This window comes from Trematomus bernacchii, unplaced genomic scaffold, assembly GCF_902827165.1.
Source record: "Trematomus bernacchii unplaced genomic scaffold, fTreBer1.1, whole genome shotgun sequence".
Taxonomy (NCBI): Eukaryota; Metazoa; Chordata; class Actinopteri; order Perciformes; family Nototheniidae; genus Trematomus; species Trematomus bernacchii.
Genome location: NW_022987739.1, coordinates 27,397,309 through 27,424,570, shown reverse-complemented (window position 1 = coordinate 27,424,570; position 27,262 = coordinate 27,397,309). Strand labels below are relative to the sequence as shown.

Here is a 27,262-nt window from a genome sequence, read left to right as displayed (position 1 = left end):
AGTAGCAGCAGTATAAAGGCAGCAGCAGAGAGGCAGAGCTCGGACACATCTGGAGGAACAGCGGCTCTCAGACAGGATGAACTGCTTCTCTCTGCTCTGCTCGCTGGGCTTTCTGCTCAAAGAGGCGCAGGCATGGGGCTTCAAGGACGGAATATTTCATAACTCCATCTGGCTGGGTAAATCTCTGTTTTTTAAGTTGTTGTAATTGTAAATTTAGATAGAAAAAACAGTTGGTTAAGCTGTTTCACTTTCAGCTAAAAAGCAGAACACACACTTTATGAATCACCTGCATGTTTACTATTTCTGCATTGTAGCCAGAGGAGAAGTACTCAGATCTTGTACTTAAGTAAAAGTAGAAAGTACTCAGATCTTGTACTAAAGTAAAAGTAAAAGTACTCAGATCTTGTACTAAAGTAAAAGTAAAAGTACTCAGATCTTGTACTTAAGGAAAAGTAGAAGTACCAGAGTGTAGGAATGCTCCGTTACAGTAAAAGTCCTGCATTCATAATGTTCCTCGAGTAAAGGTAGAAAAGTATTAGCATCAAAATATAGTGAAAGTAGCAACAGTAAAAGTAGTCATTGTGCAGATTGGTCCATTTCAGAATAATATATATGATATGCTTTATAATGATTGATGCATTAAAGTGTTCTCAAAGCTGGTAAGGGAATTATTATTATTTTAGTAATTAGTATAGTAGCCTAATAATTGTGATGACCCAAATGAACAAATAACGACCAATTATATTTATATAATAAGTGCCATAACTCGAGTGGATTACTAGGTGCTTGCCTTCTTGTTATGCATCAAAATCTGTTTAATCTGTAGTTTATTTAAATGTTCAGTTTCAACTTTATTAGCCAGTGTTGCTTACATCACGTTTTTTTATCCATATTTTTGATTAAGCCAGCTTTTGTTTTAATGCAAAGTGACGTATTTAATTTCCTTCACATGTAATCTTGTACACTAGGCCTACTTTACATGGGATTGTTTTCAGTCAGTTTTTGCAAGCACAGCAATAAATCCCCTCACATAAAGACACATTGTGAGGACTAACAAGGAATAATAATGAAGGCAACACAGCAGCTCTGCCAAACTGCATGTTTATGGGCTGGCAGGGCTGCTGGAGCCCAGTAAACACGAGGAGTGACTTCATCTCAGTACTTTCCAAATGTAAACACATCTGAGTGTTACCAAAAGATAGCTCAACACATTTAGGAGCACTGTAATGGCTTTACCTTTTTACAGTAAGCTTTAAAGGAGTGTTTCCTCGTGTGCATTACTCTCCAAACACCTGTAACTCGTTTTTATAAACCCCAAATGGTTTTCTTTATGTGGTGAAAGGTGTTTCATATTGCTAATAGGCTTAACAAAGCTGAATCACAAGCACAGCGTTTCTCTCATGTCTACAACATGTTTTTTGGGGGGAGGTTCTCCATGTTTTCTAAAAAGTATGGTCACTGTAACAAACCTAATGGGTTTAAGAGGCAGTGTTTCCTGTAGCAGAGAGAAGAGTTTAATTAGTGTACAAAACATTCATCAAACCGGTTCACCAGATCAAAACATCCACTTGAGACTCATTTCTGAGAGCTTTCTGCCCAGTTCTGCCGTCATGCATGAGTGAAACTAGAACAGGATCAGAGCTCCCACTGATAAGACCCCAGAGCAAATTACCAAATGACTGGTGAACTTTCAAAATGTAGAACAATCTCACACAGGAAACCTCTCCCTTTAATCTTTTATATGTTTGGCTTAGCTTAACCTTCACCTTTTTACTACACATTGTCACCTATTAGCCTGTACTGTTGTGTGTTTTGCAAATCAAACACTTGAAGTATCCTGCTGAAGCTATGGAAGAAGATCTTTTACATGATTAAAAGTATGAATGTCATTGTAAAAATACTTAATTACAAGTAAAAGTCTTTCATTCAAAACTCTACTCACGTTTACAAGTATTATGTTCAACATTTACTTAAAGTATAATCCGTAAACTTGGTCATTGAGCAGCAAAATGTTCCCTTTCTGTGTGTTATTAGTATATGTCACATGTGTCAAACTCAAGGCCCGGGGGCCTAATTTCGGCCCGCAGGATAATTTCTAATTACTATTAGATCTGGCCCGCTGGTATATTGCACGCACACCTTCACTCAATCCTGAGGGTCTCCTCAGCTCAGAGCCTGACCCCAAACATTGATGACCTTGCACCCAAGATGAGATGCCAAGTATCTGGCTTGAACTAGCATCACAGAGCAGCAAACTGAGTTTACATGGATGTTTCCTTCTGCACTTTCTTTCTTGCGACAACAGGGCATGTTTGGTTTGTTCTTTGAGGGAAATAGTTTTTTTGAAGCTGTTGTTGGCCTGTGGAAAAATGTAATCATAAGAAATGACTCTGGAAAAGCTGCAGATAGAGCCATAAGAAATGAATGCAACTGATTATTTAATGTTTAATGTTGTTTTTATAGGCAATCATTTAAGCTTTGTTAGTTCCAGGTTTAATATGTGCAATAAGTTCATTTCAATAAGTTTCGCAATAAACATTGAACCAGTCCGGCCCTCGACTAGTACCCATTTTTTTATTTTGGCCCACTGTGTATTTGAGTTTGGTACCCCTGGTATATGTGATGTATTTGGATTATCCTGTTCATGCAGAAATGTATTGTGGTAGATGTTTAAGGTTTTGCTCATTTTAACTCCTTAATATACTGTTGGCTAGTTAAATCTTCAGCAAGGCATCATATTCTGTAAGATCAACTCCAAAAAGTCGACTTCTCATGAGTTTCTCCGAAAAACAGCTTGTTTTCAGTTTAGTGACGAAGCATTTTCCCGCTGATCCAAGAGGCTTTTTAAAGACTGTATTTATGTTAAGAAGGAGGAGTATTTCTAAACACATATAGAAACACTTCATCCTTTCATCCAACACATCTGGAGGAAGGGAATGAAAACTGTAATCTGACAAATAACTAAAGCTGTCAGACAAATGTAGTGGAAAAGAGGAACAATATTTACTTCTAAGATGTAGTGGAAATATAAAGTTATATATAATGGAAATACTCAAATAAAAAAAACTCAAATGTGTACAAATGGAGCCCTTTTTATTCAGTTTGAGGGTTTCCCTTTCCTGTAGTGTGTTGTATAGGTTTGTGTGTGCATGTAAATGGTCTGCAAAGGTTAAAACCCCCTTGAAACACCTCCATTGGACTCCTTTGTTTACTTCAGAAACTTAGTGACATCACTATGTAACACTTGCGCTTGTATTGGCTAGCGCTCCAACACATTGTACATGATAGGGTAAGGGGCGGGACATCTCTAAGTGAGCCGGCCAGCTAATCAGAGCAGCCTGGGCTCTGGTTTCAGACAGAGGGTGAAAAGAGGTGCTGCAGCACAGGTAGTATGAGAAAAATAAAGAGCTTTTTGAACATTAAAACATGGAGACATGTCAGAGTAGAGACACTACATACTGATATGAACCTCAACATCAGCAGGAGAGGACTCTTTAAAGTAGAGACACTACATACTGATATACACCTGAACATCAGCAGGAGAGGACTCTTTAAAGTAGAGACACTACATACTGATATGAACCTGAACATCAGCAGGAGAGGACTCTTTAAAGTAGAGACACTACATACTGATATACACCTGAACATCAGCAGGAGAGGACTCTTTAAAGTAGAGACACTACATACTGATATACACCTGAACATCAGCAGGAGAGGACTCTTTAAAGTAGAGACACTACTGATATGCACCTGAACATCAGCAGGAGAGGACTCTTTAAAGTAGAGGCCCTACATACTGATATGAACCTGGAAATTAGCATAAAAGGGCCCCTTTAAGTACGTAAGTAGTTACTTATCCCCTCTGCAGGTCACTGTGGTTTCTGCAAACATTCCTTCCTCAGATGGAGGTAACAGCTGTTTGATCTCTCTCTCTCTCTCTCTCTCTCTCTCTCTCTCTCTCTCTCTCTCTCTCTCTCTCTCTCTCTCTCTCGTCTTCTCTCTCTCTCTCCCTCTCTCTCTCTCTCTCTCCTCTCTCTCTCTCTCCTCTCTCTCTCTCTCTCTCTCTCTCAGAACAAGCAGCTGGAGTTTACCACCGGGAATCACGCAAAGGGAGATACCAGCTGACGTATAAAGAAGCCAAGGCCGTCTGCAAATACGAGGGGGGGAAGCTGGCCACTAACGAACAACTGGAGGCTGCTCGTCAAATAGGTCTGCAGAAACTCACGTACACACACCAAACACACACCCTGTTAAATGAGATTTACTGTAGGGGAGTGAATGCATCATAATTCATCACTTGAGGGAGACTCATACCGCACCCACCCAGTGAAAGTAGGGAGGTTTACCTTTCCTTTCTCCCATGAAACACTTAAAGCACCATGTCTAATGTAACAGTAGAGATACAAGGCTGGAATGCGTTCAGACTTCCCATGTTCATAGGGCAAAGGTCGAGGATGAAACACTTCTTTCCACGAGTGCTTTGCTGTTTCATGAGCAGGTTTTAAGCGGCCTCAGGAGCATTGTTAAAGTCCGTTAACACCTTCTTGTGTGGGTAATATCACCATTTGTTCTTGAGATGGAGTCCAGCCACTCGATCCTGTCCCCTTTCAGCGCTTGAGACCAGTTTTCCCACAGCGGTCTACCTAGGAGGTCTCTGTTTTATCTGGGGGTCTGCTGAGTGTAACTGTGAGGCCCCCACAACAAAATAACAAACAGAGAGTCCAGGTTTCTACCTTTGAGGCTGAGTTTCCGTGCTTGGCTGGCAGAACACAGTGGTTTATTATCAGTGGTTGCATCAAGCAGATATATTTTATTTTTCAGGTTTCCATGTGTGTGCAGCCGGATGGTTCGACAGAGGGCATGTCGGGTACCCCATCGTTAAACCGGGCGCTAACTGTGGCTTTGGGAAGATTGGCGTTGTGGACTACGGAGTGAGAAGAAACAAGAGTGAGAGATGGGATGTGTACTGCTACAACCCAGACTGTGAGTACACTTCACTTAACCCACAACATTATAATTTCCACATCAGTTTCTTACCACGTGTTGCCTTGAAATCTCAATGAATTATTAGATTCTTCCACAGTTATCTACACATGTTGTCATAATTCCTTTATCCGTCCCACAGAGGGAAAATGTTCATTGTTAAAACAAACAGACTAGACCGATTCAGATAAAAAATAAATCAGTATGGTAGTGGCAAGCAAAACAATCTAATAAGTAAACATTCAAGGTAGGAAAAGGATTAGTATCATGAAGTGAGGAATAAGTAAATGGGAGCAGCATTTAACAACAGCAAAACTATTCAAAACCATTAATTTAAAAAGTAAAACCGATGTCCAAGTCTCAGTTTTCCGGTTGGATGCTCACTACTTCCCAAATACATGCATTTTCTCTAAAACCTCATTACTCAACTTCACTTCTGCATAGATAGTGCCGACACAAAGGGAGTAGCGCGCTTAAGTGTGTTGAAAATATATTGCTTTAAATTGGATAAAAGGTCAATTTATGACAAATCAAACACTGACGCATGCACAAAGGTTATATGTCGTCATTCAGATGTGGAAGTGATACTGGTATTACTAAAGTAAAATATCTTGCAATGGGATCACACAAATGTTAAATTCTTCACCACTTCCTATAGTCCCCAACTCCGACTAAGAGCACTGAAAGTCATCCTTTGTTCGGATAACACCCTTCTTTGAACTTCATTTCTATCTGAACTACACCTCTGTAAAGTGTAGTGACTGCATCTTGCACCGCTGTAATGCAACCGAAGTGACAGACAGAAAAATATAAACTCATAACAAAGAACTTAAAACCTCCTCTGTGGTGATTCCCGTTACAGTAAATGTCTCCAGGACAACGTTTTGCCATGGTGACACACACACACAAACACACTCACAAGGTGAAAACTAAAAAGCGTAACGGCTACTAAATATCTGAGTGGTTTAAAGAGACTGTGTTTTGAAGCGTAGGCGATGACTGAGGCTGTGGTTCAGAGTAGTCATCCTGTCTGAGGCTCTGCAGACTCACTTCACTTAAAACCACAATCTGTGTCGCACCCTGTGAGTTATCATGAGGAGACCAGGAATAAACCTGCAGGACGTGAGGTGAGGATAAGATGGAGAAACTGAGGAAGTGATAAGCTGCACAGTGACTGGTTTTTAGAACCAACACGCCTGAATGATTCATTTTAACTTGAATGTCAATGGGATTTCCCAATCTGCCTGATTCATTTGGAGCCGAAGTACGTTTACTCTTTTGTCCTTTTTTAAACACATCTGAAAAGCATTTAAAAGTAATATTTTGGAAATTAACACCCAAATGAAAAGCAGCTCAACATTTTCTAGCCACTGTGAGTCAAAATAAATATTTTTTCAACATCAGAAACCATTTTATCGTCTATTGAAAGGAGATGGAAATGTTGTGTGGCTGTACACTCTGCATATTTATTATATTTAGAATTATTATTTATTATTTTCAATTATATCAAGACAATTAAAACAGAATAATTGCAAAAAACATTATGCACAAGAACTACAATTAAAACAGATTAAATACACATAAATAAATAAATAAATACATACATAACAATATGTTTTATACAGTGGGGTGAAATCAAAGGATTACTACGATGCACAAAAAGCAAATTAAACAAAAACAAAATAAGTAAAACCTTGTTGGGAGTGTATTATTGAAGGTGACGGGCATTATGATCTATTGTTAATATAAAAAACATGAATTATAACAGCTTTAAACTTGGTTATAAAATAACTGTTATCCATATGTTTCTTAACCAACCCGGTATCACGGCAAGACGTGAACATGTGACGATCTACCATGCTGGGAGACGTGAATATGTCACGGTTTCGTCCCTTCAAACGTGACAGTTACACGGTATTGTTAACATGGCCCAACCATGGATGTATAATAAGAACTGGATACAGCGTGGGAGGCGGGGCCTCATTCATTCCTATGAGAGTTGCTCATTCGCGCATGATGATAAAATGGCCCAACTTTTGAGAGAGCGAAACGTCACAGATTACCCGGCATGCCTGAGAAGTACCCGTATGTGCGCTCATAGCGCATGCGCAACTTTAACCATGCCCCCCAAAATGCTCGTTCACATCAAGCACGTCAATTTGCGTACACGTAACAGCACCGCACGTTCATGACAGCATGGTAATGTTTGTTATGATAGATTTGATATTAACGAGGCGGCAGTTAGCAGCTAGCGGTTAGCTAGTAATTATGCTAATTTACACATCAATCGTTATGTACTTTTATATTACGCTGTAACAGGATCTAGTGATATCCAAGCAACAGAGCTTCATTTAGCATGAAAGAATTATTGCACTGTATATATATATATATATATATATATATATACAGTGCAATAAGCTTCTTAGTGCAATAAGAAGCTACAGGGACGTTAATCTACGTCGGTAATATTAACTTTATTTAATACAACATTTACGGTAATTAATCATACAGCCCATGTAGTATAATATTTTAGAAATGATGAATTACAGCAAACATGTGCAATATATCCATTATTACAGCTCCGTGGGCTGGCAGTAAGGCGATATGGGTCCGTTCTTATTGTGCATCCATGGGTAAAGATAAACGCATGTAGTGCTGAACACGTAACATGAACGTGCCGGGCGGCGCGGTCCCGTGGGTTAGATGCGCGTTCATAATGCAGAGGGAAATAACTCTCAGAATAACGTTATTAGCACATTTTACAACTTGAGGAACGAATGTTTTTAATAAGGGCTATACAAGTGTTCATACTGGGTAGTTTATTTAGTTTAAAAAAAATTATCCAACGATTTACAGACCACTCTTTCCCCATGTAAGTCAATGGGAAAAAGTGTTTCCGGGCCTGGCAACCAAAAGGAAGTGTAGTACCGCCGTTTGGCCAGCACGAATATTTTCATCAGAGTCCGGCGCACTTCCTGGGGGCTTGGGCCCAACCAGTGGAGAAATACCCGGAAGTGCCTAGCAAATGGTCTACCGCGCCTATTGGTCGGTTTTTATTGTCAAAATTAGATTTTCTTGTTGCCCTAGCTGGTCGACACCTCTTTTAGCAGAAACAAAGGCTACATTAATGTATTAAATCGATGTTAATCCATGTGTGTGGAGGTGAGGATGTGGAATTAACGGACGTGACGTTGTGCGATTGCGTTGCCAGGCAACGCAATTTACAAAGTCTTCAACTACAACCCTAATTATATTTTAAAACATTTTAGAAGGCCTCACGAAATACTTTAATGTAAATTAAAATATAAATGTGAAGGAATGTGTGTAATGTGGTGATTGACATTATTCACCCACGGATCTATGGGTTGGGGGTATTGTTCCGCACGGACATTTTAGTTAACCGGACTCCTGTTGATGTGAAATCCGAAAACATTTAAAAAAAATAAAATAATACTTTATTCCGAGTTTGCTTGCTTTTCTCTTTGGAGGTCATCACATAACGGCATTGTAATACACGGTTCGGCTGCATTAAATATGACATATCTGCCGTAGTTCTGTATTTATAGAGCCCTGATGAGAAGACTTCTGGACAAACAGGAAGCACTGCCGCCAAAACTGAAAACGTGACGTGGATCATAAATATATCAGCAATTAAACAACATCTTACATTTCTTTTCACACAATACGTCTCCTTGCAGTATCAATACTAATTCGGCTGACTTTTATATTTGATCCAATTGGTAGATAGGCTGTATTTACACCCTAACGGTGCACAGCTGATAGAAAGGGACACCTACTGGTTAAAGCACGTTATTGCATTTTATTATTTTATTATTTTTCACAAAAATGAAACCATCATGAGCAAAAACAGAATTAACTGTCATTAGTAAACCACTCAAATAAAAAGATCATAAGTGGTTTTGTTTTACATATATTTTAAGGATAATAATAGCAATGTAACACTGTCTATGACACTTACGGTACGTCTACACAGCAGCGTTAAAAAAATCTTGGAGGTGGGCGTATCTGAAGCTTGGGGATTTTTTGCGAACAACCAATCACATGAATCTCCCGCCCGCGACATACGAAGCAAAAAAGCCCGAAGTAAACTGGATATAAACTCCCCAAAACAGGCGAAAACATACCACTGTTTCTGCCACCTCCCTCCATGCCTGGCTCCTCCGGTTTATATCCCGGTAGGTCTGGTCATAAAGCACCGGGTGATTGATTCGCTACCGCTAATTTCTCCTCCATTTTTTGGAATATGAGGAAATGACCTGCGGTATGTCTCTCCCAGCATACACGCCGTTTGATTGGCTAGAGCTTGAACTGTCAGATTTGCGTACACGGGATTTGATTGGCTGACGCTTCCACCTCAGCCTCAAAAGTTGAACATTGTTCAACTTTGAATCCTGAAAATCCTGAAAATCTCCGCTCGCCTGCCCACAATGCATTTCGGCGAAAAGTGAGGGAAAGTGACGTCACCCCATTCAAAGTGAATGGGCAGAAGCGTTTCAAGATTTTTTTAACGCTGCTGTGTAGACGCACCGTTACTGTATAACACTGATTTGAAAAACATACAGAAAAAACTAATTCACTGCCCTTAATAAAGTATTTAAATATACATTTCAGGTGTGCTGTTTTGTTTAGATCATTAACATCTGGAGCTCTTTTAATGTCCTTTTTGATTATTGTTACACTAGGTCTTGTCAAAACCTTTATTCCATATTCAATATCCATTACTAAACAAAACAGCAATTCTACTCCACTACAATTCAGAGGTTAACCTGGTATTTTAACTCCACTACATTTATTTTAGTTACTTTGCAGATTCTGATTAATGATGTGAAATATAAACAACCCTTAAATCAGGCTTTAGTTACACCTGAGTAAAATTCAGGGAAAGGTGATTGTCAAGTGCCAACAATAAGGAGAGATATTTCATAGTTGCTGCTTGAGAAGACTAAACATTTATCTGCAGATCCATATAAAGTATATTCATTACTCGTTATTCTCTACTAATAGTTAATTAAAGACTGTATATAATGGCTATTTTGCATATCCCTTTCAAGATTTCAAGATTTTCTAAGGTTCATTGACATATCATATACACAACTAATTCAATAACGTGCTTTAACCACTAGGCGGTGCACACAAGGTACACACAGCCATAATAACTTTGTATTATGAGTGTAGGACACTTGTGTATGTATAACATCTGAAGATGTGTAGTTTTATTCATGTTTTCACATAATTGTACAGGATATTGCTATATTATTTCACATGTTTTACTTCTAATATCTGATTTGTAAAACATCACAGACAGAAAGGTATATCCGTCATTTAACAGTAAGCTATTGCAATTCTGAATCCATAGATGTGTCTCCCATCACCCAAATCCCCTGACTATTCTCTCAACTCAGTATTTACATTCTTATATTCAAAGAAAATCAGTAATATCTTTAAAAACGACAAGTCCTTTTATATCAGCTGTCCACCGTTATGGTGTAAATATAACCTATCTACCAATTGGATCAAATATAAAAGTCAACCGAATTAGTATTGATACTGCAAGGAGACGTATTGTGTGAAAAGAAATGTAAGATGTTTAATTGCTGATATATTTATGATCCACGTCACGTTTTCAGTTTTGGCGGCAGTGCTTCTCATCAGGGCTCTATAAATACAGAACTACGGCAGATATGTCATATTTAATGCAGCCGAACCATGTATTACAATGCCGTTATGTGATGACCTCCAAAGAGAAAAGCAAGCAAACTCGGAATAAAGTATTATTATTATTTTTTTAAATGTTTTCGGATTTCACATCAACAGGAGTCCGGTTAACTAAAATGTCCGTGCGGAACAATACCCCCAACCCATAGATCCGTGGGTGAATAATGTCAATCACCACATTATACACATTCCTTCACATTTACATTTTAATTTACATTAAAGTATTTCGTGAGGCCTTCTGAAATGTTTTAAAATATAATTAGGGTTGTAGTTGAAGAGTTTGTAAATTGCGTTGCCTGGCAACGCAATCGCACAACGTCACGTCCGTTAATTCCACATCCTCACCTCCACACACATGGATTAACATCGATTTAATACATTAATGTAGCCTTTGTTTCTGCTAAAAGAGGTGTCGACCAGCTAAGGCAACAAGAAAATCGGCGAAATCGAGTGTGACGATTAAAAAATAAATTAAAAACATCTAATTTTGACAATAAAAACCGACCAATAGGCGCGGTAGACCATTTGCTAGGCACTTCCGGGTATTTCTCCACTGGTTGGGCCATGTTAACAATACCGTGTAACTGTCACGTTTGAAGGGACGAAACCGTGACATATTCACGTCTCCCAGCATGGTAGATCGTCACATGTTCACGTCTTGCCGTGATACCGGGTTGTTCTTAACCCTTGTGTTGTGTTCAAAAGCTGTTACCGTTCATGGTGTTCGCGGGTCAATTTTGACCCATGATTTATCTCAGTCCAAAACACACAAAAAAATGACTATCTTCCAATATTGTTTTAACTACATCATAACTAACTTATAATGCATCCATAACCATACAATCCTGTTGTTATTTAATGTTATGGCCCCAAAACACATTACACCACATATGGCACACGTGCATGTGTGTGTTCAGGTTCAAGTGTTAGTGTACATATTCTTTGAGAAAGGTCGAGTTCCCTTGGGGGGAGGGGGGCAGAGGGAGGGGAGACCAGGTGCATGTTGCGAAAAATTATTGTTACAGTGGATGAAGGGGGTGGGGGAGGGGTGTCTAAAGTCAAAGATGAATCTTGATTGGGCCAAATTTGACCCCGAGTCACCCCCAACAATGCTGCTGGGTCTTTCCAGACCCGAACACCAAATTATACACTTTTTTTTTTAGAGACCTTCAGACTTGGCAAAAATGGTCAAAATCAGTTTTGTAGTGTTGATATATCTGTTGTGGAGGATATCATGAAGCCTTGTTCCGATAAAAAAAACTAGAGCGTAGTTATTATATAATTTTAACTTGAAACGGGTCATGTGAGACTCGAACACAACATAAGGGTTAAGCGGTCCGTTTTACAGAAGATAAACAAACCTGTGTGTGCTCTCTGGTGGATAAACGATGACATTGGAACGCTTAATTCTAATTACTAATTGGCTGACATGAACGGTATAAGATGATACAGGTATACACCAAAAAAACGACATTTTAAAATGCTAAAAAAAGATCATGAATTCAAACAGATCTTCTCTTATTTCTTACAGTTTATAATCCATATTTAGAAGAAAGTAACTTAATGAAGCATGAATTACATTTTCTAGGATCCTCTGCTCAGAAAGGTTTATTTTTCTCACGTCACCAGTTGATTTCATTGTCTAAATTACACAAGAAACAACGTTAATCAACCTAACATCCCTTCTCCCTGCAGGACATCGAGTGGAAAACCTTTAGATGCCATTGTTACCGGTTTCCACATGTGTGTTTCATTACCTTCCTTTACAAAAGAACTCTTCTTCTCCTACTCTTGATTCATTCAGAGCTCACACGCAGGAGAAAGACCCCCCCAAATCCAAAGTGCTGCACGTGAACAGATGCAGATTAAAGTCCTGCCTCAGAACACACATGTATCATCATGTCCTTAGATGACCGCAGAGCTGCTTTCCCACTGCAGTGATGTTCAAATGTTCCCCTTATTTCTGTTCCCTTAAATACCAAGAACTCTCCAAGTGAGTTTTATTCTTTGGAGTTGCAGATAAGCATGCTACAGACCTTAAAGGGGACCTATCATGCAAAATGCACTTTTTGATGTCTTTTATACATAAATATGTGTCCCCGGTGTGTCGGGGAACTCACGCAGCGTCAGAAAATAAAACCCTCTCTCTTTTCCTCCGTACCCAAATCTCTAAAAACGGGGCTACAACGGAGCTGATCCAGATTTGCGTCCGATATGACGTAATATCGGAAATGTAGGCTGGCTTTACACCCACGGCCCTATCGGAAACGTTGCTATCAGAAACAATGCCCGACTGTTTTGGACGTAATATGGTCGGTGCATGTTTACATTAGCATCGCTAACACTCAGAGCTAACCTGTACTGGAGAGCATGTGTGTGAAGAAGCAGGAAATAGAAAGGAACTCACCTTGTGGTATAACCGGCAAGAGAGAAAGCCTTTGAGCTCCATACTGTTTCAGAAATAATCCTTGATAATCCATGATATGGCGTTTCATCACGGCAGTATTTAGTTTAGACAGCAGCTGCCGGGTCCTGCATGAGCTCAGACCCCTCCTTTTTTTTATCAATTATTATAATTTTTTTAAAGCTTTATACCCCAAATCAGCACTTTTGAAACAGGAAGTGAAATAGAGGGATATGAGGCATAGCTAGAATGGGTGATCTGTTTGGTATTTTGAGCAAAACACTTCATAGACATGTTTTTTATATATTTGTATATATCTGAGACCTATGCTATTGCCTAAAAATAGCATGATAGGTGACCTTTAAATAACTGAGGGTATGAATTTAGAATACAGACAAACGCACTAAATGTTTCTTCCTTCACTAACAGCCTAGTTGTGGAGGAAACTTCTGTGTAGTAATGCATGGAGTCACCGACTCAGGAAGGAGACACGGTGAGAGTTGGAGCTTTGATGTCAAACACTGATGGGTTTATTCAGAGTATTCGGCCGGAGGATTCACATCACAAATCAAAGAGTCAGAGGTTCTGACCACACGGTAGAGTTGCCACGTCAATTCTGAAGAACCTCTCTCTATGCTAGACCTTTTAACAGGTTCACAGAGAGAAATCAACATCTCTGAAGGAGTAGACTAAACACTGAATCATCTGCGTCCGACGCTCATGGCCTCAAGGATTTCACATCCTAGAGCCCACAAACACCGATAAAGAAGTGCCTCAGTGTTCCCACAACAATTACCCTTCGTGCCAGTCAAGTTGACCGGTCTCACACTGGTGACAACAACACATATGGCACCAAGGCCTTTCCTTAAAGGAGATAACACATGTCAGAGTAAAAGGTTAGATATCTAGAAGAATTATTCCTTAACAGTTCCTCTCTTTTTATCATTTTTGATAACCTTAAAACATTAGTCTAATAATAATTCTGGTCAATACTTAAATCAATAGACGTCTTCAGATTCGAGTGTGGTCTCACCTTACATTCAATTACATCACAAAGTAGAATAAGATTGAAACATTCAATCACAATGATTGATACAGGCAATCATAATAGGAAAAATTATCTCTCATCAGTGTTTGGAGCATCTTTTGTCAATAAGCACAATAATGAACACACATAAAACACAGATACATAATAGCAAAATATTTGTTTTAAACTAATATCTTTTATCATTTAAACCATTAGTTAATGTCATTTATCAAACTATAAAATCAAAACCAGAAACAGCTTAAAGATTTGCTTTAAGGCAATCACTAGTCAAAAGCATTTCAAACTTAGGATCATAAGAGATCCAGCTAAGGCATAACATTCACAGTGGTGATTTGATCAATCTGTAATCGGCAAAGTTGCAGTGTCCTCAATTTTAGGATTACTTTACGTTTACTTCATTACGCTTTAGTCAAGAGTAAGGCACTTAGTCTTAGAAAAATCAATACATTCATTTTAATCAAATACATTGTTCAAAATCTGAAAAGGAAAAATCAGATATTTGTCGTGTAGTGTAACAACCTGAAAGGGAAAAATTAAAATATCTTTTCTTTAATCTAAGCATCAATTTTAATTCATTGGTCATTGTAAGGGGGAACCCATGGTTCGGAAACCACGGCAGTGACCCACGGGTCTGGAGGCTCGGCGTCGTACATCATCACGGTGTCATCAACGGTGGTGTACCCCACTAGTCTCTGTGGGGCCTGGAGGGCGACTTTGGTAATCTTTCGCAGGACTAGTTTAACTACAGTGACTAGGCACATTATCAGGATTAGCACACCTATGATAAACACTGAAATGGTAACAATGAATTTTACAATCCCCCCTCCCCATGACCCAAATGTTCCAGTTAAATCCCCAAATGCAAACCCATGAGTTTCGTGCAATTCTTTTATTCCCCTAGCAGTATCATGAGCCATATCCATGACCTCAGGTGTGGCATCAGAGATGAAAGAACAACACTCAGATCCAATCACCTTGCATGTACCCCCCTGTGCTGCTAGTAGAAGATCCAGTGCCATGCGATTCTGTAATGCCACTGTTCTAACTTCCTGCAGTTCTTTGTGTTCAGCTAACATGGCTGTGTTGGACACATTAAGGTGCTTCTCCACAACCTTGGAGAGAGCTATAATTTCCTGCTGGGAAACATAAATACCGTACCAGGGCAGAAATGCGCTAGCCAGCTGCTGACCTGTTGTGATGGCTCTACGAGTTCTGTGTAGGGCAGGGAATATTGCTGCAATCTCCTCAGTCTCTACTTTACGGATCAAAGGGATTAGATAGGCTAGATAACAGGTGCCATCAAAAGTATCATAAGGCATGCAACTGTAGGCTCTGTTCCCACAAACCAAGTAAACCCTCTCTGGAAGGGGAGTTCTGGTTAACTTGATCTTTACTACGGTGTTACAGTCGCTGTGGCCCACATCGTCAGAGGGTGAAAACCCTCCTCCGCTCTGGAAGCAGATGGACACATTCTTCCACTCATGCACCACAACTGGGGGAACATAAACGGAACAGTCACGTGTAGGGGATTTACCTAAGGGTAATGGCAGTGAACAGTCATGTATTTTAACTTTCACTGAGTCCACTGTTCGGACGCCAAACCAGGGTACAACTGCTACCAAGGCTTCAACCAACAAAGATGGTGTGTGCGGTTGAGGTGAACATGTTGGACTTGTGGAAGTGGCTGAGCAATTAGTCTGGACTAGAGCTAATTGGAATCTGTATTCAAAAGCTAGTTCAACGTATTTCTTCACATATATAAGTTTTAGAACCCTCAATCGTTTGAAACCGTCTGGCAGGTAGTCTTTATTTACTGTGTCAACAATGAGCGAGATTAAGCCATTGTACTTTAAAGGTTGCTCAAAGTCTATGGGGTAGGAAGGGGTGTAACAATCATCTGCATCCTTGCTAATTCGGGATGCTATATCACTCCAGGTGACTAAACTGTAGTCAGCTTTTGTGAAAGGAATTGGGCTGAACATGGGAGAGTACATGGATTCTGGCATGTTCTGGCACAGCCAACAGTTGCTAACATTGCGTTCATGTGCATAGTCTAACATTAAACTCATTGCGGAATTGGTTTGAGTTTGTTTAGGTGGAGTAATTAAGGCATTTTTTGAAGAGTCTACATCACTCTCTGGTGACTTAATTACATCTGAACCTGGTTCAATAAATGAACATCTAGTGACCCCTGAACTGGGATCTTTGTAATTTGGTGTCCATGTGGTACACATGGGATCATCCTTTAATTGTTCCTTAGTGAAACACCACATTTCTGGGGGCACATTTGCAACAGTGTTGAGTGTTATTCTTACCATCCGCTGTGAGACCTGGAACCGCTGGTACCCCGTCTCTGGATAGACGTTCCACGCCCACAAGCCTTCGCTTAAAAACACAGGAAACACAACAACACAGTCATTTGAGTTACATTTTGTAGTCGGACATTCAAAGGAAATATTCTGTGACCCTCTCTTGGGGATGAAGAGGGAGTTGGCACTGAAAAGAGCAGGAAGAGGGAGAAGCCTTATCTCGGGGCCCACTTTCCTCCTTCTTCTCTCTCTTTTTCTCTCTCGCACCATACTGAATGTTTGTGTGGTGCTCGAAAACAACCTGTCTGTGCCCTTAGATAAGAGCACCTTATACTCTCCCTCTGAGTGGCGAGAGCCCTCGCCACCTGTCGTTGGGATTGCCTCAGCGTCGTCCAGCAGGGCTTCCTTGGCCAGGTATAGCAGTACAAGGAGTATCAGGACCGCCTTCACACGCCTACACCCTGACCCTCCCCACTGACCGGTGGAGGAGACAGACGGCATCGTGAAGCGTGGATCCACTCTGTCCTACCTTGGACTTTTAAGGCTGTTCTGGTCACTATTAACACCTGGAAAGGACCTTTCCACCTGGGAGACAAAACATCTTTTTCAAGAGACTTGATTAGCACATTATCTCCGATCTGAAAAGGGTGTGTGGGCTCCTCTCCAGGCTGAGGGAGCCTGTCAGCCACCTGCCTGTGAAACCTTCTCAACATATTGGTTAGATATTTCACATAGTTAGTCATTGAACATGCAATAATCATATACTCATCAGTCCATAGCAGAGAAATGTTATTGTAAGTTAAAGGTGAGCTTGTCCCTGTGGATATAACCCCTTCTCAATGATTCTAAATGTATATTAATTCACCATTTACCTTTTGATAACATATTAGTTTATCAGAAATATAATCAATTACTCAATATAATTGACTCTTCCCTCCCTTTTCTTGCATATGGTACATATGAAATAATAACTTAGGAGTCTATTTAAACATGGTATAGTTTATAATCTATTAATCGAGAAGACTCAGTATCACCTGTGTGCAGCTAACGAAAACCATTGTGAGAAACATATATTATGCAGGAAATTGATACATTTGTTGAAAAACAAAGCATATCTGATTTGGGAGGAAAAGTTTCATCCCTTTAAGATCTGAGTTATTACTGATGGCATAGCAGGAATGATATTGGGTGTCTGAGGGTGTCATTACTGAGAAATGTCAAACAAAATCAAAACCTTACATTTGAAAACAGGTTTGCATTCCTCCACTGAAGGTGACGTTATCATTGGAAATAATAAAAGCTAATTGTTTTGATGTAGAATCTATAAATTGAATCGTTAGAGCAGAACAGAATGGTTGTATTGTAGCCTGAGTTTCGTGCAGCCTTTAGTTTTACCAGGTGGAAACATTGTCTATATAATGTGAATACATGTAGAACTAGACATTAAGAGACCCCTGACATTAGGCCTATTTGAACAATAGTAGGGGCTTTTACCAGCTCGCCAACTTACAGGCATCCTCTGCATAGCAGTATGAATAGCCTTAAAAACAACCCACTCTGCGGTAACGAGAGTCATGTATCTGAACCAAATGCCCTAAGTGAAGCCGTTAGTCTCATCTGACTGACCCAAGGGTTGGTGCTGGTGTGACAGGGAGGCTTCCAAGTGTTTATAGCAGATGTCATGCTTTCAGTTCATGGCTCAGTGGGGGGGAGCAGACCCATGTGAGACAGTATCAACGGCTGTAATGTTCAGTTTGAGGAGTGTCATTCTCTCTGGGAGCAGGAAATGGTGTCCATTCTCAGACCAGACCATTAATGTCATGTAGAGCAGCCATAGCATCTCTGTGACTGCACTCAGCCGGACTGCAACAGGGCAGAACTGGGTGACTTTTAGTGAAGCCGTCCAAGGCCATAGACAAAATGGAACCACGTACTAACAAAAGGGACACAAGGTCATCAATGTCTCTCTTTACCTTTGGCCTAATTGTAAAACAAATTAGTGGAAGAAATGTGGAACACTAATCCATCATCATGTGACATTTAGAGTTAATTTAAATAATTACTTATGGGTTGAAGTCAAATTAACATTAACATTAGAACTAAAGTCAGTCAAAATTGGACTTGCACGGATCAGAATCTAATCAATACACCATTTTCCCAGCTCTGTAATGAAAAGGATATCAAGATGAGGTACATTACAGGAGTGATAAAACATCCAAACATGCACACTTATCTTATTCTAGTAGAGATTAGAGGACAGGTCTAATGTTGTGAACAAAATGATCAAGTCAAAGTTATTTTATTTATTTTATCTTATTCTACATTTAATTTAATAATTAATCTTAAATTACTAATAACTTTAAAGAAGGCAACAATTTACAATGTGGATACAAACTCTGGTGTACATGCAGGTCAGGATGATCTTCTACCTCTCTTTGTAGTTTTACTTTTTAATTATCTGTTCTTCATATATTCAAGTTGCTAGCAGCAGTTCATTCATCGTTTCTTAGGACAATTGAAGAAAAATGCCGATTTAATTCTAACCTCTGCATTTGATGTGTGTGTCTTCCAGCTAAGGAGTGTGGGGGGACGCTGACGGACCCTCAGAGGACCATCCAGTCTCCAGGCTTCCCCGAGGAGTACCAGGACGAGCAGATCTGCTACTGGCACATCCGGGTGCGCCTGGGCCAGAGGATCCAGCTGCTCTTCCAGGAGTTCGACCTGGAGGAGGACTCGGGCTGCCTGGCCGACTACCTGGAGGTCTACGACAGCTACGACGACGTCTCAGGGTTCGCTGGCAGGTCAGTGGCTTTGAGGGGGAAAAGGAAACAGGGTCTTCATGTGGCCATATATGGGGAAATGCAAGGTGAACTTCTCATCTCATCATTTATGTCATTTCATTGTTTACTGGAGAATAAATTAAAATATCTCCGGGTTCGCTGGCAGGTGAGGAGATTCAGGAGGAAAAGTGGGAGGAATCTGCACTTGTAGCTCCAAAATCTTTATAGAACTGACACAGGATTTGAAAAAGATGATTCCAGTTACTTGTACATAAGTCAAAGTCCAAAGTATTGTCAATCTTTCAGTTTGTGTGTACAGACAGAGTGATTGAAATACCGTTTCCCACAATCCCGAATAAAAAATACATAGATATATAAAAATATCTATCCTATATATACACAATCAACCGACACATTTATACATATGCACACATTAAGACCTCAATAAAAGCACAATAATCAATATATACAAAATAACAGTCACTTCAATACCTATGGGAAATGTACATTAGTGCAAGATTGTCCATAGTAGCGTATATAGACTCTACTTGCACTATTTCTATTCTATTCTATTTGTATTTACTTGCACTATTTTATCTGTTTATTGCGTTGCACTGTTGGAGGAGCCTGTGACCTAAGATTCTCATTGACATCTACACTGTAGCTATGCACACATTACAATAAAAGCCTTGAATCTTGAATTTTGAATGATAAGATGCAAGGTTTACTGTATATACAACGACGTCTAATGGTTCGCTGGCAGGTCCGTGGCTTTGAGAGGGAAAGTGTGAAGAAAACAAAAAAACAGGGTCTTCATCTGGCCATATATATTATGTATTTATTTCAACAAGGACCATGCATACAAATACATTAATCTCAGAAAAGAGAAGAGATGCCAGATTTGAGCTAATAGCTAATTTCCATGTGCAGTCCTCAGGCAGGTACACAACAATCAACACACACTAAAAACATTGCATAATCTCAATCACACAAACAATTATAAAACATGATTTAAGTACAGGTCAATAAAATAATACATAGTATAGTTAAAATATAATATTGCAATACAGTTAAAATTGAAAACCTTAGATTACAGTGTCATTTAATGTTGGCATATATGGGGAAATGCAAGGTGAACTTCTCATCTCATCATTTGTGTCATTTCATTCTTTACTGGAGAATACATTCAAATATCTAGCGCGCTTCCGCATGATTGATGAAATGCTATTACATATTTCACAGCTGATCGAACAAGGTCCTTTTTGAAACATATAAGACATTCAACAATATCAAAAATCACAGGCACAAAAACCACCAAAGAATGTCATGTTTTTAGAAGAGGCATACAAGCGTTGACAACAATGTACAAGTTAATTCTTACTGACTGAAAGTAATGATAGTAATTATAATGGAAATGTCCTGACGTTATTTTCCTGCATGGGAAAAATCAGTCATCAGTTCAAAGTGGTCAAACAGATAAATGCTTTTTATAATTGATCATCTGTTACTTAAAATACATTATCTAAGAAATGTCAGAAAATACAATCAATGTTTGTCATTATGCAAACACAGCAATATAGCAGTTGCATATGATCAAGAAAATAAAGATAAAATACAGGTTGATTAAAAGTGTGTCCAAAGACATTTGAAAATGCGTCAAAAGCTCCCAGGTAGCAATGGATCATGTGACAATAAATTGTGATTCTGTTGTGTTGTGACCATAAATATTAAGTGAATGGGTATATTTGTGGTTTTCTCAATGGAGAACAACCTTTATACAATGTTCTTTCTTAACAGTGATTCATGCTTAAATGAATGAACATTGCACTGTTCTCCTGGAAAGTATAGGAAATGTATGATAGCATGGAAACATGTTAAAGGTCCCATGTCATGGCCATTTCTACTGATCATAATTCCATTGTTGAGGTCTACTAAAATACATTTATATTGAGCAATTTTCCAAACTCACATTGGTTTCTCATACAGCATCTCTGTATAGTATGTGTATTCACTCTCTGTCCTAAACGGCTTGTTGGAGCTCCAGCCCCCCCCCTCCCTGTGAGCCCAGTGGCCGTCTGCGAGACAGCGAGACACAGCGAAACCCAGCCCGAAACAAACACACACACCCGCAGCCTGGCTGGGAGTTTGTGTGTGTGCTCAGGCTGAGTTCCGCGGTGTCTCGCCGACCCCACACCAGTGAGCCAGCTCACAGTGTCCCGCTCCTCGCAGCAGCGAGCCTCGCAACGTCCCGCCGAGTGTGTGTGAGGAAGTCCACGGATTGGTCCAAACGTAACGGCTCCGCGGACGTAACGTAACGTTACGTTACGTCACTATACCCGAACTACGTCACTATACCCAAGAAGTAAACAATGGAAAAAGAGAAATCTCCAACGAGGCGTTCTGGGGCAGCAGACAGGTCTTTTCTGTGTTAGAGTTTTACTCGCTCCAGGGTGTACTACAGGGTTTTTGACTCTGCAGACCGTTTACATGCATAAAAACCTTCATAACACACAAGGGGACGGGTAATAACCAGAAAAGCATGACATGGGACCTTTAAGACATCACCCCCTTTTAAGTCCATCCAATGTATATCAGCCCTTCTAGGCCAATATTATTGCAGCACAGGTCATGTGACCGTTGTAAAAACTTTGGATCCAGTCTCCCTGATGGGGCCCTGTCCGGTTGGGTGTAGGTTTTTTATGCTCCCCCGTCCTCCCATCTTAACAATGGGATTTTTTGTAATGTTGTGTTTATCTGACCTATAGTCCAAACCTCAAATGAATTCACTTTTATTTTGATAAAAACGGAGAAAAGCAGCAAAAATCTCACATTGGAGAAGTTGGAAAAATAAATGTTTTATGAACTTCTGACGATGATTATGTGATGACATTTTGATTTTGAGATTTCCTTGTGACTCTCAAATAAGTTGTTAAGTTGTTTTGTGACTTTAGAAAAGAGGAAACCAAAATAATTAGGATCAAACACGTCGTATTGTAAATGATAAGCTAGTCATAGTATAGTTTCTTAAATGCTATTTTAGTTCAACACATGAATTTAAAGCAAACACAGTATGTTTGTTTAATAAATCACATGTCCACCTACTCCATTTAACTGATTTATTTATCCTGCATGTGTTCAAGAAGAAGAATATGAGTTTAAAGGGGACCTATCATGCAAAATGCACTTTTTTATGTCTTTTATACATAAATATGTGTCCCCGGTGTGTCAGGGAACTCACGCAGTGTCAGAAAATAAAACCCTCTCTGTTTTCCTCCGTACCCAAATCTCTAAAAACGGGGCTACAACGGAGCTGATCCAGATTTGCGTCCGATATGACGTAATATCGGAAATGTAGGCTGGCTTTACACCCACGGCCCTATCGGAAACGTTGCTATCAGAAACAATGCCCGACTGTTTTGGACGTAATATGGTCGATGTTTACATTAGCATCGCTAACACTCAGAGCTAACCTGTACTGGAGAGCATGTATGTGAAGAAGCTGGATATAAAAAGGAACTCACATTGTGGTATAACCGGCAAGAGAGAAAGCCTTTGAGCTCCATACTGTTTCAGAAAGAATCCTTGATAATCCATGATAATCCATGATATGGCGTTTCATCACTGCAGAATTTAGTTTAGACAGCAGCTGCCGGGTCCCGCATGAGCTCAGACCCCTCCTTTTTATTTTTTATCAATTCTTTAATTTTTTTAACCTTTTTCCCAAAATCAGCACTTTTGAAACAGGAAGTGAAATAGAGGGATATGAGGCATGGCTAGAATGGGTGATCTGTTTGGTATTTTGAGCAAAACACTTCATAGACATGTTTTTTATATATTTTTATATATCTGAGACCTATGCTATTGCCTAAAAATAGCATGATAGGTGACCTTTAATGTTAACAACTCTTTTTAATTTGCTTGTTTTCAGATACTGTGGCGATTATCTACCTGACGATATCATCAGTACAGGTGAGATTTCCTCATCATTTTATAAGAAACAAATACTTATTTTTTGGGCACACTGATGGATCTCTTAATGATACAAAACAAATAAATCTATCTGTGATGTTGTTGTTTTGCAGGAAACGTGATGACGCTGAAGTTCCTGTCTGACGCTTCAGTCACAGCTGGAGGCTTCAAACTACAATACGTCACCTTTGATGCGTCTCTGTTCTCTCAGAATCAGTCGCACTACTTCCACTGAGCGACTCCTCTACACTGATGTGATCCTGTTGCTGTGTTCATCATGTTGTTATTGATAACATCCTGTACTGTAATTAATGTGTTTTTTGGCTGATTAAATCAATCATTTTGTCATCAATGGTTTGGTTGTGTCTGTCGCTTTTCTAACAGAGATCAAATAAGCAATCCTCACTTTCACCTTCACTGAGGCTTACTTTATAATAGTTATTTATGTACATTTACTGATAAATACAACATATTCATAAAAGCCTCATGTACAGTTGTGTTATGTCGTGGTTGTTTATTGAGAAATGAAAAAGTGCAAAACAAATATCACTGTGTAACAAAAAACAAACAGGGAAAATAACACAATTAAAGCTTTGGGGTCTGCTAAACAATAGAGTACATTTGAAACTTTTATAAACTTTATTGACATTTCTATATACATTACATTATATGGATATCTATACATGTACTTTGTTCAAAATACAAACTCAGGTTTTTACGTACAGTATACATGAAACAAATATACATGCCTTATACGTTTTTAAGCATTTTTATGTTAACCAAATCATTTAAAAGTATATTAATAAGGCTCCTCATCCCCCAGAGAATTCAGTACAAAATCCTCCTGATGACATACAAAGCCCTCCATAACCTGGCCCCATCCTACTTGACTGACCTCCTCCACAGACACACATACCGTGTTGGACACACTCCCACACACTCCCTCCGCTCTGCTGCTGCCAACCTCCTGTCCCCCCCCACCCAGACCAACCTCAAGTCCTGGGGCGACAGAGCCTTCTCCGTTGCTGCATCCATTCTCTGGAACTCACTACCCCAATCCATCAGAGATTCGTCCTCCCTCACCGCATTCAAAACATCACTCAAAACCCACCTGTTCAACACTGCATTCAACCACTGACCACCCCACCCCCTATTTTCTGTTTTGTTTATCTCTTTTTGTATCTCTTTTTGTTGTTTTTTGTTGTTGTTTTTTATTCTCTGTCAAAGCGTCTTTGAGTGTCTATAAAAGCGCTATAAAAGTATCATGCATTATTATTATTATTATTATTATTATTAAGACAACAACAAGTACTTTCCCCTGCTTTATTTCATAGTATATATATTTATATTATATTATTTAATAGAGGTAACACATGTTTTAAATTGCTGTCTATAGTAAAGAAGGATGGCAGTCTCATTTATTGTATTAATCATGTTATTGTTTACATTTCTTATGCAGAGAAATAGGTATTGTTAGAAGTGAGATAACAACACTGTCAATTTGCTGCTTTCCTTATAAGGTAAAAGAGGCTGAACCGGATGTGACGTAGTGGGGTCAGAGGTAATTTTGTACGTCGGCGTGGTGGTTTGGCGCCAGCAATTTCGCGGGGCAAGAAGAGCACAAGAGAAGAAGGAAACTACATTATTGAACATTAAAAAAGTGAAGGGCCATCGACACAAACACCCAGCTCACAGTGGACTGGGAGGCCTGTGGTTTTAGTGGTTTTCATGGTGTGTTTGAGTCCTTTCTGCTTCTTGCGTTTCTTCCTCCGAGGTGAGCAGTGTGCCAAAACAAAGTGTGAATATGTGTTCGTTATGTTTGTTTATATTATTGTTAGTTAGTCTAAATAAAGCAGGACATGTGCCCCGGCTGTTGAGGAGTTGTCACACGGGATTAGTCCACTTTTACCCGGATTAATCAGTACTATGTGCAGCTAACCTGTCAAAGCTAGGTATCATTAGCAGGCTGCAGGCTGCTTGCTAAGTGCTACAAGATGCATTCACTGACTTGTTCCCTGAGTGTGTGCATTAATACAATTAGTGCTTTTTAACGGTGTTATTTATAGCTGGAAAACACTTGACGTGTTTTGGTTCCTCTGGGTGTCCAAGAGGAAGTTGTGTATTAGGACTTCTGGCCTCTGGTAGCATCCAAAAACATGCGTCATCCACTAAAATGTTTCCAGTGGTGTAAAGTAAACTAAGTACATTTACTCAAGTACTGATCTCAAGTAAAGTGTTGACATACTTGTACTTTACTTGAGTATTTCAATATTGTGCTACTTTTTACTTCTACCCCACAATAATTCAGAGGTAAATAGAGTACTTTTACTCCACTACATGTATTAAATACCTTTTAGTTGCTTTACAGATCTGGATTAATGTTGTGCAATATAATCAAGTGTTAAATCAGACTTTAATCCACAAGCTACCCTGCAGTATACAAAGTCATTAAAACTAGCTGCACCTTTACCAGCTTTGATAACACTTTAATGATCAATCATTATAAAACATATCATATATATTATTCTGAAATGGACCAATCTGCACAATCACTACTTTTACTGTCGCTACTTTAACTATATTTTGATGGTAATACTTTTCTACTTTTACTTGAGTAACATTTTGAATGCAGGAATTGTACTTGTATCAGAGTATTCCTACACTCTAGTACTTCTACTTTTACTCAAGTAAAAGATCTGAGTACTTCTCCCATCGGCATTTTTCTTGTAATAATCTTGATTTCTATCATATGTACAGATCTGGATAAAGTGGAGGGTGAACGCAGCTCTACTTAAAACTCAGAGGTAAATTATGTTCATGCATTTTGTTCCATATCCCAGCTTATTCCCGTCATGCCAACTCTGTTTGCATAAAGTTAGACATCAGCAGTCGTTGGCAATCCAAGCAGACTCCCTCCAATAATGCTCATTAAATATGCATTACAAATTCAGCTAGTCCAAACAAATGAGAAGCCATCACATAGTGTTACAAGCTAAAATATATGCTTTCAAATATAAAATACAGTAACATTGTGATAGAGAGTATTGCAAATAAATAAAGATGTCAACAGAAATGTAATAAATGTATTTGCATAATGAAAAGTACATACACAAATACTTGAATATGAGATGTAGGTGGCCATGGTGTATACAATCTGTTGCAAATCACTGACTATTTAATTAGGCACAATCTCAAAATCAAATGTCAGTGCTTAAATTAGGAAAGCACCAATGGATACACAGTACCCATCTGATACATAATTTTATTACCATTTTAAGTAAATGGTCAATGGACTGTACTTTTTATAGTGCTTTATGGACCCCTCAAAGCGCTATACATACTAGTCATTCACCCTTTCACACCTCATTCATGCAGAGCAGTATCACTTTCTCTAGGGAAACACACACACACACACATACCCACCCCATTGGCCATCAGGAGCACCTCAGGGTTCAGTATCTTGCCCAAGGACACTTCGACATGTTGACTTCACGGGCTGGGATCGAACCCACAACCTTGATAATTATAGCAATCATTGCCTCACAGGATGTATAGCGTGTGAGTTTTGTGTTAGGAAACCTATCTGATAATGTGTTTCTTGACTTGGTTAAGTCAGCATCTTCTTCTCTTTTTTCCAACATGGCTTCTGTTCTCCTTCTTCCTAACTCCATCCTTGCTCTCTGTCTTCTCCTCCTGCAGTCCTCGAGGAGGGGAGTAATAATAATGATGGCTTCGGCGGAGCCTCCGAGCGGCTCGAGCCTCCTCCCCCTGCTGGAGTCTCTGGAGGACGCCGCTGTGGGACAGTCGGAGAAGACGGACGCCTACCTCACCATCGCAAGGTACGCTATTTCTACTTCGTCCAGCATCTGCATATATCAGAGAGGATGCTTTGCCTCAGTAAAAACTCAAGTACTCTTTACGCTGCTATGGACAGTCTTGCACTAATGTACATTCCCAAAGACGTTGAAGTAACTGTTATTTTGTATATATTGATTGTTGTGTTTTTATCTTAAAGCTCACCTATTATGCAAAA

The 27,262-nt window shown here is 39.4% G+C and overlaps 2 protein-coding genes across 4 annotated transcripts in view; both read left to right on the top strand.

Moving 5' to 3' along the window:
- Nucleotides 1-23,575, top strand: tnfaip6 (tumor necrosis factor, alpha-induced protein 6). Its single transcript, XM_034146537.1, has 6 exons — nucleotides 1-176; nucleotides 4,072-4,209; nucleotides 4,822-4,983; nucleotides 19,053-19,281; nucleotides 23,189-23,229; nucleotides 23,343-23,575. Exons 1-6 carry the CDS (start codon nucleotides 77-79, stop codon nucleotides 23,462-23,464), a joined length of 792 nt encoding a protein of 263 aa, XP_034002428.1. The 5' UTR covers nucleotides 1-76; the 3' UTR covers nucleotides 23,465-23,575.
- Nucleotides 23,576-24,793: 1,218 nt separating this feature from the next.
- Nucleotides 24,794-27,262, top strand: part of rif1 (replication timing regulatory factor 1) — a 32,493-nt gene continuing 30,024 nt past the window's right edge. For all 3 annotated transcript variants that reach the window (XM_034146494.1, XM_034146495.1, XM_034146493.1), the window contains exons 1-3: nucleotides 24,794-25,003; nucleotides 25,987-26,033; nucleotides 26,929-27,068. In XM_034146494.1, the coding sequence (XP_034002385.1) occupies nucleotides 26,953-27,068 (116 nt within the window). In that variant the 5' untranslated portion in view covers nucleotides 24,794-25,003; nucleotides 25,987-26,033; nucleotides 26,929-26,952. The remainder of the gene's footprint in view (nucleotides 25,004-25,986; nucleotides 26,034-26,928; nucleotides 27,069-27,262) is intronic.